Source organism: Carcharodon carcharias, chromosome 3, assembly GCF_017639515.1.
Source record: "Carcharodon carcharias isolate sCarCar2 chromosome 3, sCarCar2.pri, whole genome shotgun sequence".
Classification (NCBI taxonomy): Eukaryota; Metazoa; Chordata; class Chondrichthyes; order Lamniformes; family Lamnidae; genus Carcharodon; species Carcharodon carcharias.
In genome coordinates, this window is record NC_054469.1 from 37,072,063 (window position 1) to 37,089,065 (window position 17,003).

Consider the following 17,003-nt stretch of genomic DNA (forward strand, 5'->3'; position numbering starts at 1 on the left):
GTGGGTGTATCTACACCACATGGACTGCAGCGGTTCAAGAATGCAGCTCACCAACATCTTCTCAAGGATGATTAGGGATGTGCAATAAATGCTGGCCTAGCCAGCAATGCCACATACTGTAAATGAATAAAAAATCTCCACATTCCTGTCTATATCCCAAAACCTTTGACTCCCTTGTAGATCAAAAATCTGTTTAACTCAGCCTTGAATATATTCAATGATCCAGTCTCAACTGCTTCCCGTGATAAAGAATTACAAAGACTAATGACCCTCTGAGAGAAGAAATTCCTCCTCACCTTCATCTTAGATGGGAGGCCCCTTATTTATAAATTGTGCCCCCAGTTCTAGATTTCCCCTCAAGGGGAAGCATCCTCCCAGCATCCACCCTGTCAAATCTCCTCAGTATCATACGTTTCATTAAGATCGCCTCTCATGCTTCTAAACTCCAATGAGTATAGTTGTTGAGATTAGTTTTGTGGATAGGATCAATTAATAAAATGCTTCAGTTGTGACCAGTGCTTCCAGCGCCCCTTTCCTCTAAAGTCTACGCATGCAAATGTATCGCTGGTCATGATTATCTCATATGGTTCATGCCACCTGGGGGCAAACCCTGTTTGCTTCAGGCTCACATTGACCATCACTTGAGGGGTCCATTGTTTGCTCCTTGGACTTGCCTATTTCCATATCCTTAATCACTTGTTGGTCTTTGAATTCCTTCCTTAACTCATGCAATTGCTTACTAATTTCCTTCACATAGTCTTGCATCCTTCCTACATTTCCTACCCTGTGTGGTTCCAATGTCTCAGTTGATGGCCAGATTACCAAATTCAATTCCCTTAAAACAGTTTGTATATTGTGTCCTCTTTCTCCTACTTTTCTCACACCATTTTACAGATGCAACAGCTACCATCTCATCTTGTTCAGGTTGTCTGGAGAGACTTTATGGTCCAATAATATCCTCATAACAGTTTAAAGTAGAAATCAGGCATTGGCATGTTTTGTTTCCTTATCTTCTCAAACAACATTTTATTGTCTCAAATGTAACCCACTAAATTGTGTCTGGCTCATTTTTAGAATTATCCCAGATTCATTAACTCAGCCAAAAATTGGATTTCTGCCAAACTTTGTCAAGGTCTTGAGCTTAACTTTATATTTTGGAAACAGACTTACAAATACAAAAGCTTGCAGCATTTGAATTAGTGTCAGTTCTTGTCAAACCTTTTGAAATAAAAATTCCCTTTTGAGAACTTAATTGGGAACCAAACTGCAATTTTTAAACTTTGTAAGAACTGTAATTTACACTACCAAAATTAAAACTACCCCTTTCTCATGTGTATGATTTGTATCCAGATTAAAAGTCCCATATGTTTATTGACACATTCTTTATCTTGGGTGGCATCCTATTTATTCAAAAGTAACCTTCTAAATTACACTGCACTTTTTGCATCTCAAGATTGTCCCATATTCAAACAACAGTGCTGTTGGGATGCAGATTTCCTTTCATACTTAATTCATCTCTTCAAAAGAGACCCCTTTTATCCATTGGAACCACCTAGACCATGTATTTATGTCTTTTGGTTTTCCTAGAATCCTTTTGAATTTCAGGTGGTTCATCTCAAACAAAGGCAAACCCTGTTTTATCTTTACAATATCTTCAAATTGTGATTTTGCCAGAAATCTCAACTCAAACCTTATACTCAATACTTTGGAATTTTTGAGTATACTTTTCCTTTAACCTAACATGGGGCTTTCAGCTCTAAAGTGCTGAACTACACTCACAAATGACAATTTAGGGAAGAAAACACATTAAAGCTCACATACAAATGCTTCCTTGCACACAAACACACACACATACATTTATATATATATATACATATATAGGTATGTAATTATGTTTCTATAACATTGAACTTAACGACTTAAAACTCTCATACTCTAAACAAAACTTCAAGTAGCAGTGGGTGGAATAAAGGGATCTTGGAGGCTCCACCTATAGGGACAATCAAACTGACTGAAGCTCACATTTCCCCTGCTCCTGCCTGTGACAGCTCATTAACTCCCCTAGGGATACCCCCTTTCTTTCCCTCTCTCTCTCTCTCTCTCTTCAGCACAAACAGCTCTTGTAACTTAGATCAATTCATTTTTTTTAATTTATGGAAAATTCAGGAAGGGACCTTTCGGGTCCCAATCATCTTAAACACAGACCAGAACATGACACAATTAATTCAAAACCTGGCTACCATGCTCGAACATCATGAAAAATATTTCAGATGAAGCAAGCAGAAATGATATTCGCAGTACCTATGGATCCTGGGCACTGGAACAAGCCCAAGAGGATTTAAGAGAGATTAATGATGGGATAATTCCTTTATGGGTATCTAATGAACATTTAATTAATCTTTCACGACATAAGGATCATGACTTGACTGGTTGCCAGCTCACAGGTTTAACATGTGTATATATAATGAATGTTGAATGTATAGTGAATAATAATATGCTAATAGGCATTGGGCAGAATTTTGCCCTTGGTGGGCGGGCAGCCGAACTCCGCCGCCAAAACAGGGCACGCTGCCATTTTGAGTGGGCGGGCCAATTAAGCCCTGCCCAACAGGCTGCCCGATGGGAAGCGCTATGCACTTCCTGTATGGGGGGAGGGCTACCCCAACTGTCAAAGTGGCACTCAAGGGCTGTCTCAGGGAGAGCGCTGACAGTTTGAAAAACTTGAAAAATAGAACAATAAAAAAATTATTAACATGTCCCCACCCCATGTGACACTATCACATGAGATGGGACATGTTAATAAAAATGAGTGAAACTTTATCATACTTTTTAAAAACTGACATGAAACCTCATCCCGCCAGTGGATGAGGTTTCATCTTTTATCAGGAGCCGGCTGGGTGTCCAGGCCTGCCCAGCAACCTTAAGGTTGGACGGACAGGGCCTTTAATTGTTATAACTACCCTGTCAATGGCCTCAATTGACCATTGACAGGTCGGCGGGTGGACAGCTGATTTCGCTGTCCGCCCACCTTCCTGAATATTTAAATGGGCTGGGATGACGTTGGGGGTTCCTCCTGATGTCATCCCGCATCATTTTCGCATCGGTGAGCGGGACCCGTCCCCGACTTGCTGACGGAAAAATTCTGGCTATTGTCTTAGTGATACCTGTTATACCTATGTCAACACCCGGCAGAGTAGAAACTACTAGGGTGATGCGGGGGGATTATTATATTAGTACCATGACATTCAGTCATATACAGTAGACATAGAAGGGAATATAATTAGCACCACATTAGAAGGGTGTAGTATAGAAACCACCGCAGTAGTATGCGCACATCCAATATATGAGACGGAAGAAGCGGATTTAAAGCAGCAGCAAATTGTACAATGGAACTGAATGGGCTGCAAAAGAACCGACTCATGTTGCATATATGGGGAATGGAAGATATTGTATTACCACGTGGCAGCAAAAGATCCAGTACAGGAGCAGCCGGATGTGCCCCATCCACAATCATTCAGTGTGCCTATATCCGCAGGTGCCAGCAAGGGTGGGGAAGGTGGAACTGGTCGAAACATACAAGAGAGGAGCGGCTGCTATTCAGGTCATGGAAAGCCTTAAGGATAACCTGACACAGTATTTGAACCAGTTCTCCTATGAAATTCCCTTATTACCAGAGCACCTAACCGCGATATGGAGACAGGCTCAGCAGATGTATCGAACTTACTATACACTGCAGCAACAGGTTAGAGCCTTAAAAGAGGATATCAAGCAAATAGATTCCTCCACATGGTGGGAGGATCTGTGGGATTGGGGCTCAAATGTACAAATATACCTGTGGATTCGGGTTATCTCCCATGCCCTGGTTGTGATTCAGCCGATATTAGTTATATATTTAACATACTTGATTCATCATACCCGAAGTTCGCAAAAGAGGAGGCGCTGGGGGAATTTGAACAGGTGAAGAAGAGGCTTAGCAATTCAGAGGCCTGAATTGAAGGGCCAGATGATACAGATGGTCTGACCTAGTACCTTTACAATCCAAAGCTGGATACCTGGCCGGTGTCGGTATGTAAAGGGATGGACAGTACCACTGTAATTGGCTACCTTGGGCTAGGCCAAGGACCAAAAGGGGGGGTTGTTAGGGGGAACACAGTAAAAAATTTATTGAAAGGGAATTACTCAGAATCTCCAGGCAGACAGTGCCATCAAGAACATTACCACTTAAAGGTCACCAGATGAACTTTGCACACCCTTAGGGCCTGCAATCACCAGAAAGACTCTGGGAACTAGACTGGAGACAGAGAAAAAATCAAGATAGATTAAGTGTGCTCTTCAGCAGATAAGGAAAGGACAGATGGTCCCAGCTTAGATAGGGGGAGAAGGTTCTGCCTGGGTGAAGGGGGATGTATGTACCTGGAACCAGAGATATCTGTTTAATGTAAACCTATATGCTGACAAGATTGGAATCTGAACAATGTTCTTGTACATGATCAGTGATGTATAAATAAGCTATATACTTGTAATTGGTAGAGTGCTACCTCAAGCTGCTTTGAGTTGGTTCTCTCCTTGCAATTGCTCGAATAAATGATCGTGACTTGTACCTGAGCCTCCGGTGGTTCATTTGTCAAAGATACCGCAACAATGGATAAAGCAGGTGTCCAATCATGGCGGCAAAAAGACATGAATATTTATGTACTTACCCTTTCAGCATTTTCACTGATATTAAATCCACAGGCATTAACATACTCTGGAAATGTGTCTGTCCAACCATTAGCTGTGCAGTTCTTGCTGACATTCCCTATGGGAGAAAGATTAATGAATTTACCCCAGATCATACTGACTGCCTATATGGACTGACTTAAAAAACATCATTGCTTGAAGTAGAGTCAATATAGCTGAATTTATTAACTTCAGATTTTCTTTTAAATTGTGTAAACATTTAAAGAAATTCATGAATGAGCAAGATCTTCATGAAAAAGTATTTGCAAACTCTCACTAACTCCTAAACCCTATTCTCAAAAGTATGCTTTCATGAGTGAAGCTCTACACTGGGAACCTCACCCTGCAACCTTTACCCTTTGGCATCAGCAACAATTATTCTCAAGTTTAAATTAATTAGACACAGGATTCAATTCCCTTCTGTATATCTCCTAACATTTGCTTATGTGAATTGCATTCAGCTACATTAAGCTGTTTGTATGTGCCTCCATTAAAATTAAATGATGCATAGCTTATCTCTCTCTAAAAAGAGTTTGCAAATACCTGTACTTTTTCACAAAGGCCTTGCCCAACTATAGAAGTAAACACCCCGACTGAATAAATGTCACTTTATGTTTCCGTCTCCTGAAACAGCCCTGAATTAGTTTGCCAATTATTATTGAACCATGATTATTTCTGTGTTATGGCATTTGGTTTAATATGGTCCAAGCTCATTTCAGACAGAATCATTACAAGAAAAGATTATTGTCCCGTCAATCTGGACCTGGTTTTAAACTGAGGACCCAGACCATGACCTTTACCCTGCACAATTCTAGTGACAATGTAATCTAAAACAAAAGATATTTCAGCAGTAAAACTGTGCAAGCAGACTAGTGTGAAATGATCCCAGTATGTATACATAACCCCAACTGCAACATACACTCATTTAGTGTTGAAAATGTTATGAATCTTCCCAGCTATTCCAATAATGATTAATTTGTCTGAGATTGTCGTGGGTAGCGGACAGGCAGTGATCAAAACTATTCTTGATGGACTTAACATCCAACTTCTATTCAAAATTCAGAACCTGAATGGTTGCTCTGGTGGGTGTAGCTCAAAGGAAATTGAGTATGTTCTATTGTATCTTAAGAATAAGACCTTTACACAGATCAAGAGATATTAAAATGGATGGTGCATTCAAAGTGACTGTTGTGCAGTGCCTCTCGGTATGTGATTTTGTGAAGAAAATATTTGAGCTAGGAGCAACGATTTGGTGCATGAACCCTAATACTGCAGGAAATGCTTTGCTTAGATAAATGAATAGACAAAGTGATTGCAGAGATAGTTCTTAATGGCTAAGACTTGTTCCAACATTTGTAACAACAGGTCTGATCTCGATGACCTCATTAGGCTACTGCATGTCTGATAAGCTGATTAATTGTCAAAGTGTTTAGCAGTCCTATTTTCCCTTGTCTGTAAGATACCCTGAGTGGTTAAGTAAATTCCCATGAATAAAATGTGGTATTAGTTTTAGTTAGCCTCTCACTTGCCATTTAGTATGTTATTTTGATTTGATGTATTTTTTTTTAAAAATTGTTCATGGGTTATAAAAAAAAGTTGGCAAGTGGCAACTGTCAGAGATTTTAACTCAAGCTTTGAATTCTGAGACATCCTGATAAAGTTGTTCTGTATTTGATGACCTGTGCATGTAAAATTTCCAATTATTCTAATAAATATTTATTCTTAAAGCAGTGTTTGGAAGTGATCCATAAACCAAGTGAAGAGTAAGCACCATAGTCTACTGCAAAAATAGGAAATCACCCAGCATTATGGGAAGTGTCTGAGTAAAAATAGCAGATCTCTTATCCTAGCACTCCAGCATATGTGAAACAACTCCACAAGGCTGCAGAGTAGATTTACATTCACTTTTGTTCCTGGGATTGTAAAGGGGATAAATCCTGAACTGAGATAAGCAAAATAAGTAGGCTAACTTAAGGGGGGCAAAACTCTGGGGCATTTTGGGGTATTTCCAAGGACCCTGAGGGATATAGGGCATGAAAATAATGAAGGTTCTAGGAATTATGGAGGTGATTCTCAATTTGCACATGAAATGGTCGTGAGGTTGGTGTTAAAGCTGAGATCTGAAGACCCAAACTATTTTCAGGTTCTGGCCTCCTTTGGATGCCATGGACCTCAAATAGAGGGTGGGAGTTGATGGCATAGTGGTATTGTCGCAGGCCAATAGACCTAGGGTAATACTCTGGGGACCTGGATTTGAATCCCGCCATGGCAGATGGTGGAATTCAAATTCAATTTAAAAAAAATTTGGAATTAGAAGTCTATTGATGACCATGAAACCATTGTCAATTGCTGTAAAAACCCATCTGGTTCACTAATGTCCTTTTGGGAAGGAAATCTGCTGTACTTACCTGGTCTGGCCTACATGTGACTCCAGACCCAAAGCAATGTGGTTGACTCTTAAATGCCCTCTGAAGAAGGGCAGTTAGGGATGGGCAATAAATGCTGGCCCAGCCAGCAACGCCCACATCCCATGAATGAATAAAAAACAACAGCTTTCAGTTTGCTGGTAATGGGAAAGTCAAAAGTCAAAAGTGAATGTCAAACGCCCAGGACAGAAACCTGGGCGGGGGCTCAGTTATGAACTGTAGTATTTCTGTGCTGTCGTGAGACACAATTCTGCTCCTCTTGACACAATAAAAATCCTTCCACCAAAATTGCTGAGCCTTTTCTTGTGCTGCATTCCCTTAAAGATCACTGGTTAAAATGGGCAGAGTGTGCACAGTGCAGGCCATATGAAGGATCCTGATTTGCATTTTTTAAGAACCAGCGCCGAATGCCTGGGCTGAATTTAATGGCTGTGGTGGTCAACCAGCCTGAAAGTCTTGGGCATCTCCGAGGTGGCCGTTGGACCTTAATGGTAATCAGGCAGCTAACTACCTGCCCTTGGGGCTCCCAGGCCGTTAAGGGTAGAGATTCCCGTCTCCAAGAGCTGCTGGCAGCTCTTCAGTCTCAACAGTGCTACTGGAAGCGGTGGCCGGTGCTGGGACTGCACCTGGGCCCGAAGCAGCCAACATGGAGCCCATCCTGCCCTCCACAAGTGCCCCCTCCCCATCTCATCAGGATTAGTCAGACAGTCCCTGACAGCAGATGAGTTCGCTGGGCTCGCCGTGGCCTGTGTTTTGTGCAATTTTAACTTCCTTGCTTTTCTACACTATGCCCCTATTGATAAAGCCAAGGATGCTGTTTGTTTTATTAACCACTCTCTCAACCTGCCCTGCCACCTATCCTGATTTATTCACCTTTACACCTAGGTCCCATTGCTCCAGCACCCTCTTTGGAATTGTACCCTTTATTTTATACTATCTCCATATTCTTCCTACCAAAATGAATCATTTCACATTTCTCTGCATTAAATTTCATCTGCCACTTGTCTGCCCATTCCACCAATCTATGTCCTTTTGAAGTTCCACACTATCCTCCTCACAGTTCACAATACTTCCAAGTTTTGTACCATCTGAAAATTTTGAAATTGCTCCCTATACATCAAGGTCTAGGTCATTAATATATATCAGGAAGAGTAGGGCTCCTAACACTGATCCCTGGGGAACTCCACTACAAACCTTCCTCCAGTCCGAAAAATATCAATTAACCACCATTCTCTGTTTCCTGTCACTCAGCCAATTTTGGATCCATGTTGCTACTGTCCCTTTTATTCCATGAGCTATAACTTTGCACACAAGTCTGCTTTGTGGCACTTTATCACATGTCTTTTGGAAGTCTATGTACACCATATCAATGGTATTACCCTCATCAACCTTCCCTGTTCCTGTATTAAAAAGCTGAAGCCAGTTAGTTAAACACGATTTGCAGTTAACAAATCCATGTTGGCTTTCCAAAATTTTCCTAATTTTGCCCAAATTATCATTTCTAGAAGCTTCCCTACCACTGAGGGTAAACTGACTGGGTTACTGTGTTTAGCTTTACATTCTTTTCTGAACAAGGATGTAACATTTGCAATTCCCCAGTCCTCTGGCATTCCACCCATGTCTAGGGAAGATTGGAAGATAATGACAAGCGTATCCACTATCTCCATTCTCATTTCCTTTAGCAACTAGGGATGCCAGCCATCCAGACCAGGTGACTAATCCACTCTAAGCATAAGTTGCCTACCCTGCCTATCAATTTTCACCTTATCCATTAGCTCTATCATCTCCAATTCTTCTGATATTTTGTCAGCATCCTCTTCCTTAGTAAACACTGATACAAAGGGCGGAATTTTCCATTCCCACCAATGACAGGATCGTGACGGGCGGGGGCACTAAATTTGACAGGGGACTAGTATGCTCTCAGTCCAACTAGGAAGGAGGCATTGCTGGAAAAAGTCAGTTTCCCGCTGGCGTGAAATTAGTTTGCATTTTTTTCTCCTGACTTTGATGGCGTTTCCTGCTGAGCTATGTCAGGTATCACATTTGCATCTCACGAATACTCATTAAAAGGCCAACTTGCTGGAATTATGTTCCCCCCTCCAAATTGTTCCTCACTTTTCTCCATTTTTTCTAAACCTTATGAAGTGATGATTACTCTTGTCCAAGTGTTCCCCCACAGACACTTGGCCCACCACATTCCCCAGGACCAGATCCAGCAATGTCTCCTTCCTCTTTGGACTGAGAATATACTAGTCTTCTGTGTTGAATGCGTATTCACATTATTACTTGCACTTTTAGTTTTAACTGTCTCTAGGCATTATTCACCTACACCGCTGGCTTATATCTTTGCTTCAGCCTCTTTCCTTGCTCCTTAGTCATATTCTGACTGCTCCAATATCAACTTTGCACATTGCTTCTTCAGGCATGATCTTAATTCCCGCTTCCACTTCCCCTACAGGTTGAGGCAAAATTGGTTCCATGTCAGTGAAAGCGAAATCTCAGCCACACTGCTCAGCGAGAATGACATTGCTATAGGAATGTATAGCAAGCTTTGTTACACAATGATGGGCCATTCTTTGCACATTATAGCTAAACAATCCATAATTATCAATTCATTTCTCTAATTAGGGTTACTGGGCCAGTAGGCTGATAATTTCTTAACCAATGAAAGTCAGGATATTGTGATTTTAATAAAAGCATTTTCTGTTCTCTGAGAAGTAAAATTATTCTAATAAAACAATCATATTTACAGGCCATCTCTGGCTAGGTTGAAAAGATCTATTTGCAACATCTGAATTTGAAAGCTTGCCCATCACATGTTATACAGAACTACAACAACGGAAACAGGCTTGTTTCAAACAACTCATTAAAAACAGTTTTTGTGATAGGGAGGTTGTGGGGAGGGGTAGCTTTAGTTGATGCGTCGTGGCACCTTAAATGCCTTCATGAAGGGTTTTTTTTGTGTCACTATTTGGAACAAATGTGCATGAACACATTTACAAAGACATGCCATGTAACAGCCAGAGAGAGATTCCTGCCCACCCCCTCAGACCCCCACCCCAACAAACAGATTGTTAAGGATCTGATCCCTTAGAACTCCACTTCATTCATCAAACAATCCAAAGAGAATAAAGACCTGGTTTATCGGTGAGGTGGTGGAATATTATTGGACATGGTATGCTGACTGTTTCTCCAACCTTGGCTGGCATCCAGCAGGTAAGATTATCCCAAATCCCAGCACATCCTGGAACCAAGAAGAAAAACAAACAGACCTTCAGCTTCATATTTTTACTTCAAGCAATTCAATCCTTTGTGATCATTTATCATTATTAACAAAGGTGGAAAAACACTGAGGCTAGGGGCTTTATTGGAACAGTAATTTTTTTTTAATGCACAGAACTTGTTGTTTCACTTTATGCCACTTTATGCCACTCTAGGGTTTCCTCACATTGGTTCCACACATGGTTTCCCTCTTATTTCTCTCAAGAGCAGCCATCCTTCATATGTGACCTTTGGGACGTATAAAGAATAGCTATTTGTGAGCAGAGAGGCGTTTTGACTGGTATAAACCTCACCAGTATTCTGTCATCAGTCAATCTTTGCACCAATCAGCAGCAATGTTGACTTTTCTTCCTATCCTTCAATCAGAGGTGCTGAGGTCTATTACATCATCTCCAATTCAACCCCAACTGACATCAGCTGTCTCTCTCTTCATGTGGCATCCACGGCGTCTGAGGATAATCATGGCTCTGCACACATCCCTATGCCATGATATCACAATGGAGCAAGTAGAATAGACAGGCCCAAAGAACTATCTCAGCCTGGACTGGGACTGAACCTGCGCCATTGGCATTATTAAGCATCATACAATGTCAGCTCACTCAACACAAGTTGGGCATCGATCTGGGAGCCTGTTGCTCTATAAGGGTTGAACTTTATGCAGCCCGGCATAGTGGGAAGCATGGCAGCCAGACCCATTTCATTGTGGGAGAGGCCCCGTGTCAGTCTCCTGGCAAAGCCTTCAGCAAAACCTTTCTTGATTAAGTTGAGGGGTGGGTGGGATTCTGGGCCGCTGCCAGCAGGATGTCTATTAGGCTCATAAATGAGCCAATTGACACCCATTATCCCTGAGCCCACCACAATTTAGTGGTGGCTTGGGGATTAAATAGAGGCTGCATGGCTTTCTCCTGACCTCAGAAGGGTGCCCAGCAAACCCTGTCATGTTTGCCATTAGTCTCCCAGGGCATTCCCTCACTATCAGGAACACTGTGCCCAATCGCGGGACCTAGCATCAGGCTTGAGGGTGGCCACTGAAGACCATCCCCAGCCCCCCAGCCCTTGCCTCTGGTCTTGCCTCAGTCCTTCTCCAAAGACCCCCACCCCGTGAACCCAACCCACTTCCACTCACCTGTGGCGTGGGCTCCTTGGCGATCCAGGGCCTCTGGCAAGTCCATTACCAGCAACAGCCACTGTTCCCATTGACACTGATGGCAATGAGGAGCTGCCAGCTGCTGATTGGCTGACAGCTCTCAGTGGGTGGTACTTCCGCTGCTGTGGCCCTCATTTTCAGGGAAGGCCCATTGGTGGCCAGTTAAGTGCCTGAAAGGCACTTAATTCTGTCCGGCCTCCTACACGGAACTGACAGTTGTTCCCTAGATGTTCTCCAACCGGTGGGCAATGTAATATAAGGGTCTGGCACATAAAGGGTTAACATGTGACTGAGTACAGTACCGCCCACACAGTGATGTAAGAGAACACATGACCTGCACCGAGGGTTCAGTATTATTTTGGCCAAGAGCCGTGTGGAGAAATAAGCATGGAGGCAGCTTCTAGCTTGGACCTTTACAGTACCTATGTATATTGTTTCTAGTAGTTAATAAATACTTACTGTTGAAATACCTAAGACCAAGCGAACTATGCCCAACACCTAACAACAGACAAGGCCCCTGTAGGCCCAACAAAATCCTGGCCCACATAAAAATCCCACAACTTATATTCGTTTGCAAACAATGGATTCACATTCCTTCCTACCAGCAATCTTCACCTCAAACAATCCCTAATTCAGGGCTTCCCAAACTCTGGATCGTGACCCCATTGACATGGTTTTGGGGTCGTGAGCTCCGACGCAGCAATGGCTGCCGTGGAGTTTGGACTGTTTTCTGCCAGGTGTGAGGCTCCTTTAAATCATCGCTTTGTTTTTGTTGGTGGGAGGGGCTTAACAGACTGCACTCTGAGGACCAATTGCTGCTGCAAAAAAACTTGTAAAAAGTCAGGTGTTTTTTTTTGAAGAGAGCCTATTTCTTGTATAATCAGGGTCATCTTGCGGGAATAATCAGGATCATCCTGCATTAATAATCGGAAGCCTATTGCATCAATATTGAGGGTCCTAATGCTCGGGCACTTACTACATTCATAATCAGGCCCTATTACTTTAAGATTCAGTGTAATACCACATCAAAAATCAGGATCCTATAACACTAATAGTCTGGTGCATACAACATCAGCAATCAGGATCTCAGTGCATAATTAATCAGTGTCCTATTAGATTAATAATTAGGGTTCCACTACATTAATAATCAGGAGTTTTTATAATTCATTCACAGGATGTGGGCTTCGCTGGCTGGGCCAGTATTTATTGCCCATCCCTAGTTGCCCTTGAGAAGGTGGTGGTGAACTGCCTTCTTGAACCGCTGCAGCCCATGTGGTGTAGGTACACCCACTGTACTTTTAGGAAGGGAGTTCCAGGATTTTGACCCAGTGACAGTGAAGGAATGGCGATATATTTTCAAGTCAGGATGGTGAGTGACTTGGAGGGGAGCTTCCAGGTGGTGGTGTTCCCATCTATCTGCTGCCCTTTTCCTTCTGGATGGTTGTGGTCGTGGGTGTGGAAGGTGCTGCCTAAGGAGCCTTGGTGAATTCCTGCAGTGCATCTTATAGATGGTACACACTGCTGTTACTGTTCACCGGTGTTGGAGGGAGTGAATGTTTGTGGATGTGGTGCCAATCAAGTGGGCTGATTTATCCTGGATGGTGTCAAGCTTCTTGAGTGTTGTGGGAGCTGCACTCATCCAGGCAAGTGGGGAGTATTCCATCACACTCTTGACTTGTGCCTGGTAGATGGTGGACAGACTTCGGGGAGTCAGGAGGTGAGTTACTCATCGCATGATTTCTAGCCCCTGATCTGCTCTTGTAGCCAGAGTACTTACATGGCCAGTCCAGTTCAGTTTCTGGTCAACGGTAACACCCAGGATATTGCAAGAGCTGCACTCATCCAGGCAAGTGGGGAGTATTTCATAACAGCTGAAGGCACTGGATATTGCAAAGCTATGGGCCCTGACAACATTCCAGCAATAGTACTGAAGACTTGTGCTCTAGAACTTGCTGCACCCCTAGCCAAGCTGTTTCAGTGTAGCTACAACACTGGCATCTACCCGGCAATATGGAAAATTGCCCAGGTACGTCCTGTACACAAAAGGCAGGACAAATTCAACCCGGCCAATTACCACCCCATTAATCTACTCTCTATCATCAGTAAAGTGATGAAAGGGGTCATCAACAGTGCTATCAGGGAGCACTTACTTAGCAATAACCTGGTCACTGATGCCAAGTTTAGTTTCCACCAGGGTCACTCAGCTGCTGACCTCGTTACAGTCTTGGTTCAAACATGGACAAAAGTGCTGGACTCCCGAGGTGAGGTGAGAGTGACTGCCCTTGACATCAAAGCAGCATTTGACTGAGTGTGGCATCAAGGAGCCCTAGCAAAACTGGAGTCAATGGGAATCAGGGGGAAAACTCTCCGCTGGTTGGAGTCATACCTAGCACAAAGGAAGTGGTTGTGGTTGTTGGAGGTCAGTCATCTCAGCTCCAGGACATCACTGCAAGAGTTCCTCAGGGTAGTGTCCTCAACCCAGCCATCTTCAGCTGCTTCATCAATGACCTTCCTTCCATCAGTAACGTGAGAAGTGAGGATGTTTGCTGATGATTGCACAATGTTCAGCACCATTCACGACGCCTCAGATACTGAAGCAGTCCATGTCCAAATGCAGCAAGACCCGGACAATATCCAGGCTTGGGCTGACAACTAGCAAGTAACATTCGCGCCACACAAGTGTCTAGCAGTGACCATCTCCAACAAGAGAATTCAACCATCACCCCTTGATGTTTAATGCCATTACCATCACTGAATCCCCCAATATCATCATCCTGGGGGTTACCATTGACCAGAAACTGAAATGGGTTAGCCATATAAATAAATACCATGGCTACAAGAGCAGGTCAGAGGCTAGGAATCCTGTGATGAGTAACTCGCTTCCTGACTCCCCAAAGCCTGTCCACCATCTACAAGGCACAAGTCAGGAGTGTAATGGAATACTGTCCACTTACCTGGATGAGTGCAGCACCTACAACATTGAAGAAGCTGGACACTGTCCAGGACAAAGCAGTCCGCTTGATTGGCACCACATCCACAAACATTCACTCCCGTCTCCACCGACGCACAGTAGCAGCAGTGTGTACCATCTACAAGATGCACTGCAGGAATTCACCAAAGCTCCTTAGGCAGCACTTCCAAACCCATGACTGCTACCACCCAGAAGGACAAGGGCAGCAGACAGATGGGAACACCACCACCTGGAAGTTCCCCTCCAAGCCACTCACCATCCTGACTTGGAAATATATCGCCTTTCCTTCACTGTCGCTGAGTCAAAATCCTTGAACTCCCTTCCTAACAGCACTGTGGGTGCTGCATCGGTTCAAGAAGGCAGCTTACCACCACCTGCTCAAGGGCAACTCAGGATGGACAATAAATGCTGGGCCAGCCAGCAACACCCACATCCCGTGATTGAATTTTTAAAAAATCACACTCCTGATTTGTGCCTCGTAGATGGGGGACAGGCTTTGGGGAGTCAGCAGGTGATTTATTTGTCACACGATTCCTGGCCTCTGACCAGCTCCTGTAGCCACAGTATTTATATGGCTAGTCCAGTTCAGTTTCTGGTCAATGGTAACCCCCAGGATGTTGATATTGGGGGATTCAGTGATGGTAATGCCATTGAACATCAAGGGGCAATGGTTATATTCTCTCTTGTTGGAGATGGTTATTGCCTGGCACTTGTGCGGCATGAATATTACTTGCTACTTGTCAGCCCAAGCCTGGATATTGTCCAGGTTTTGCTGCATTTGGACATGGGCTGCTTCAGTTTCTGAGGAGTCGCAAATTGTGCTGAACATTGTGCAATCATCAGCGAACATCCCCACTTCTGACCTTATGATGGAAGGAAGGTCATGAATTACACAGTTCCTCCTATATTAATAACCACCTGCCTATTGCATCAATAAAAAGGAAATTATTGCATCAATAAATAACATGCAAGTGCGTTAATCATCAGTGAAGCTGACAGGTTGAGTGGGTGGGCAAAAGTCTGGCAGATGGAGAATGGGCCAGGATTTTTTGCTCATCGGTCGGGCATGCGCCCTAACCGAATGAACATAAAATGACGTATGATGACGTCAGGCAAGCGTCCCGACTTTATCGCGCACTTGTGGGATACTTCAGTTGGCGGGCGCGCGCGGGAGTCAGTAGCGCGCCCGTCGGCAATTAACAGGCCTGTTAAGGCCATTAAAGATCTAACTGAATTCAATTTTTTGTTGCCTGTTCAACCTTACGGTTGGCAGACAGGCGAAAAGGCCAAGCGGCCTTTGGATTCTTTAGGAAACCTCATCCCCGGGCGGGCTGAGGTTTCCAACAGTAATTAAAAATTGTATTAAAATTTTAACATTTCACTCCTAACATCTCCCTGCTCATGTGACAGAGTCGTATGAGGGAACACGTTTTTAAACATTCTAATATTCTTTATTTTAAATTTTTTAAATCTTCAGCTCCCTGAGGCAGTTCTGCGCTCGCCCCCCTCCCCCCCTCCCCCAACGCCGCCCACCACCCCCCCACCCCACACAGGCAGTGCTGAGTACTGTAGCGGCGCGTTTCACGCTGGATGGGACTTAATTGAGCCTACAGTGTGAAATCGCGGTCACGGCCTGATCATGGGCAGTGGTCCACTTCCCGACCTCTCCCGCACGCCTCCCGACCTCTCCCGCACGCTTCCCGACCTCTCCCGCACGCTTCCCGACCTCTCCCGCACGCCTCCCGACCTCTCCCGCACGCTTCCCGACCTCTCCCGCACGCCTCCCGACCTCTCCCGCACGCCTCCCGACCTCTCCCGCACGCCTCCCGACCTCTCCCGCACGCTTCCCGACCTCTCCCGCACGCCTCCCGACCTCTCCCGCACGCCTCCCGACCTCTCCCGCACGCCTCCCGGCCTCTCCCGCACGCTTCCCGACCTCTCCCGCACGCCTCCCGACCTCTCCCGCACGCCTCCCGACCTCTCCCGCACGCTTCCCGACCTCTCCCGCACGCCTCCCGACCTCTCCCGCACGCTTCCCGACCTCTCCCGCACGCTTCCCGACCTCTCCCGCACGCTTCCCGACCTCTCCCGCATGCCTCCACCGAGCCCGCCCAACAAGGGCAAAATTCTGCCCATAATGTGAAGTTGTTCACTTTGGCAAGAAGAACAAAAAAGCAGAGGATTACTTAAATGGAAAACGGTTGCAGAATTCCAAGTTGCAGAGGAATCTAGGTGTTCGAATTCATGAGTCACCAAAAGTTAGCATGCAGGTACAGCAAATAATTAAGAAGGCTAATGGAATGCTATCCTTTATTACGAGAGGTATTGAACATAACAGTAAGGATGTTATGCTTCAATTATATGGGGCATTGGTGAGACCACACCTAGCATACTGTGTGCAGTTTCGATCTCCTTATTTAAAGAAGGATTTAAATGTGTTGGAGGTGGTTCAGAGGAA

General features: G+C 44.3%; 1 protein-coding gene across 1 annotated transcript in view; it reads right to left on the bottom strand.

Annotated features, from left to right (window-relative positions):
- vipr2 (vasoactive intestinal peptide receptor 2) overlaps positions 1-11,599 on the bottom strand; it is a 158,138-nt gene extending 146,539 nt beyond the window's left edge. The window contains exons 1-3 of the mRNA XM_041183927.1: positions 11,554-11,599; positions 10,282-10,389; positions 4,701-4,798 (exon numbers count right to left, since the gene is read on the bottom strand). Coding sequence (XP_041039861.1) covers positions 4,701-4,798; positions 10,282-10,389; positions 11,554-11,599 — 252 coding nt within the window. The remainder of the gene's footprint in view (positions 1-4,700; positions 4,799-10,281; positions 10,390-11,553) is intronic.
- Between the last annotated feature and the right edge of the window lie 5,404 nt (positions 11,600-17,003).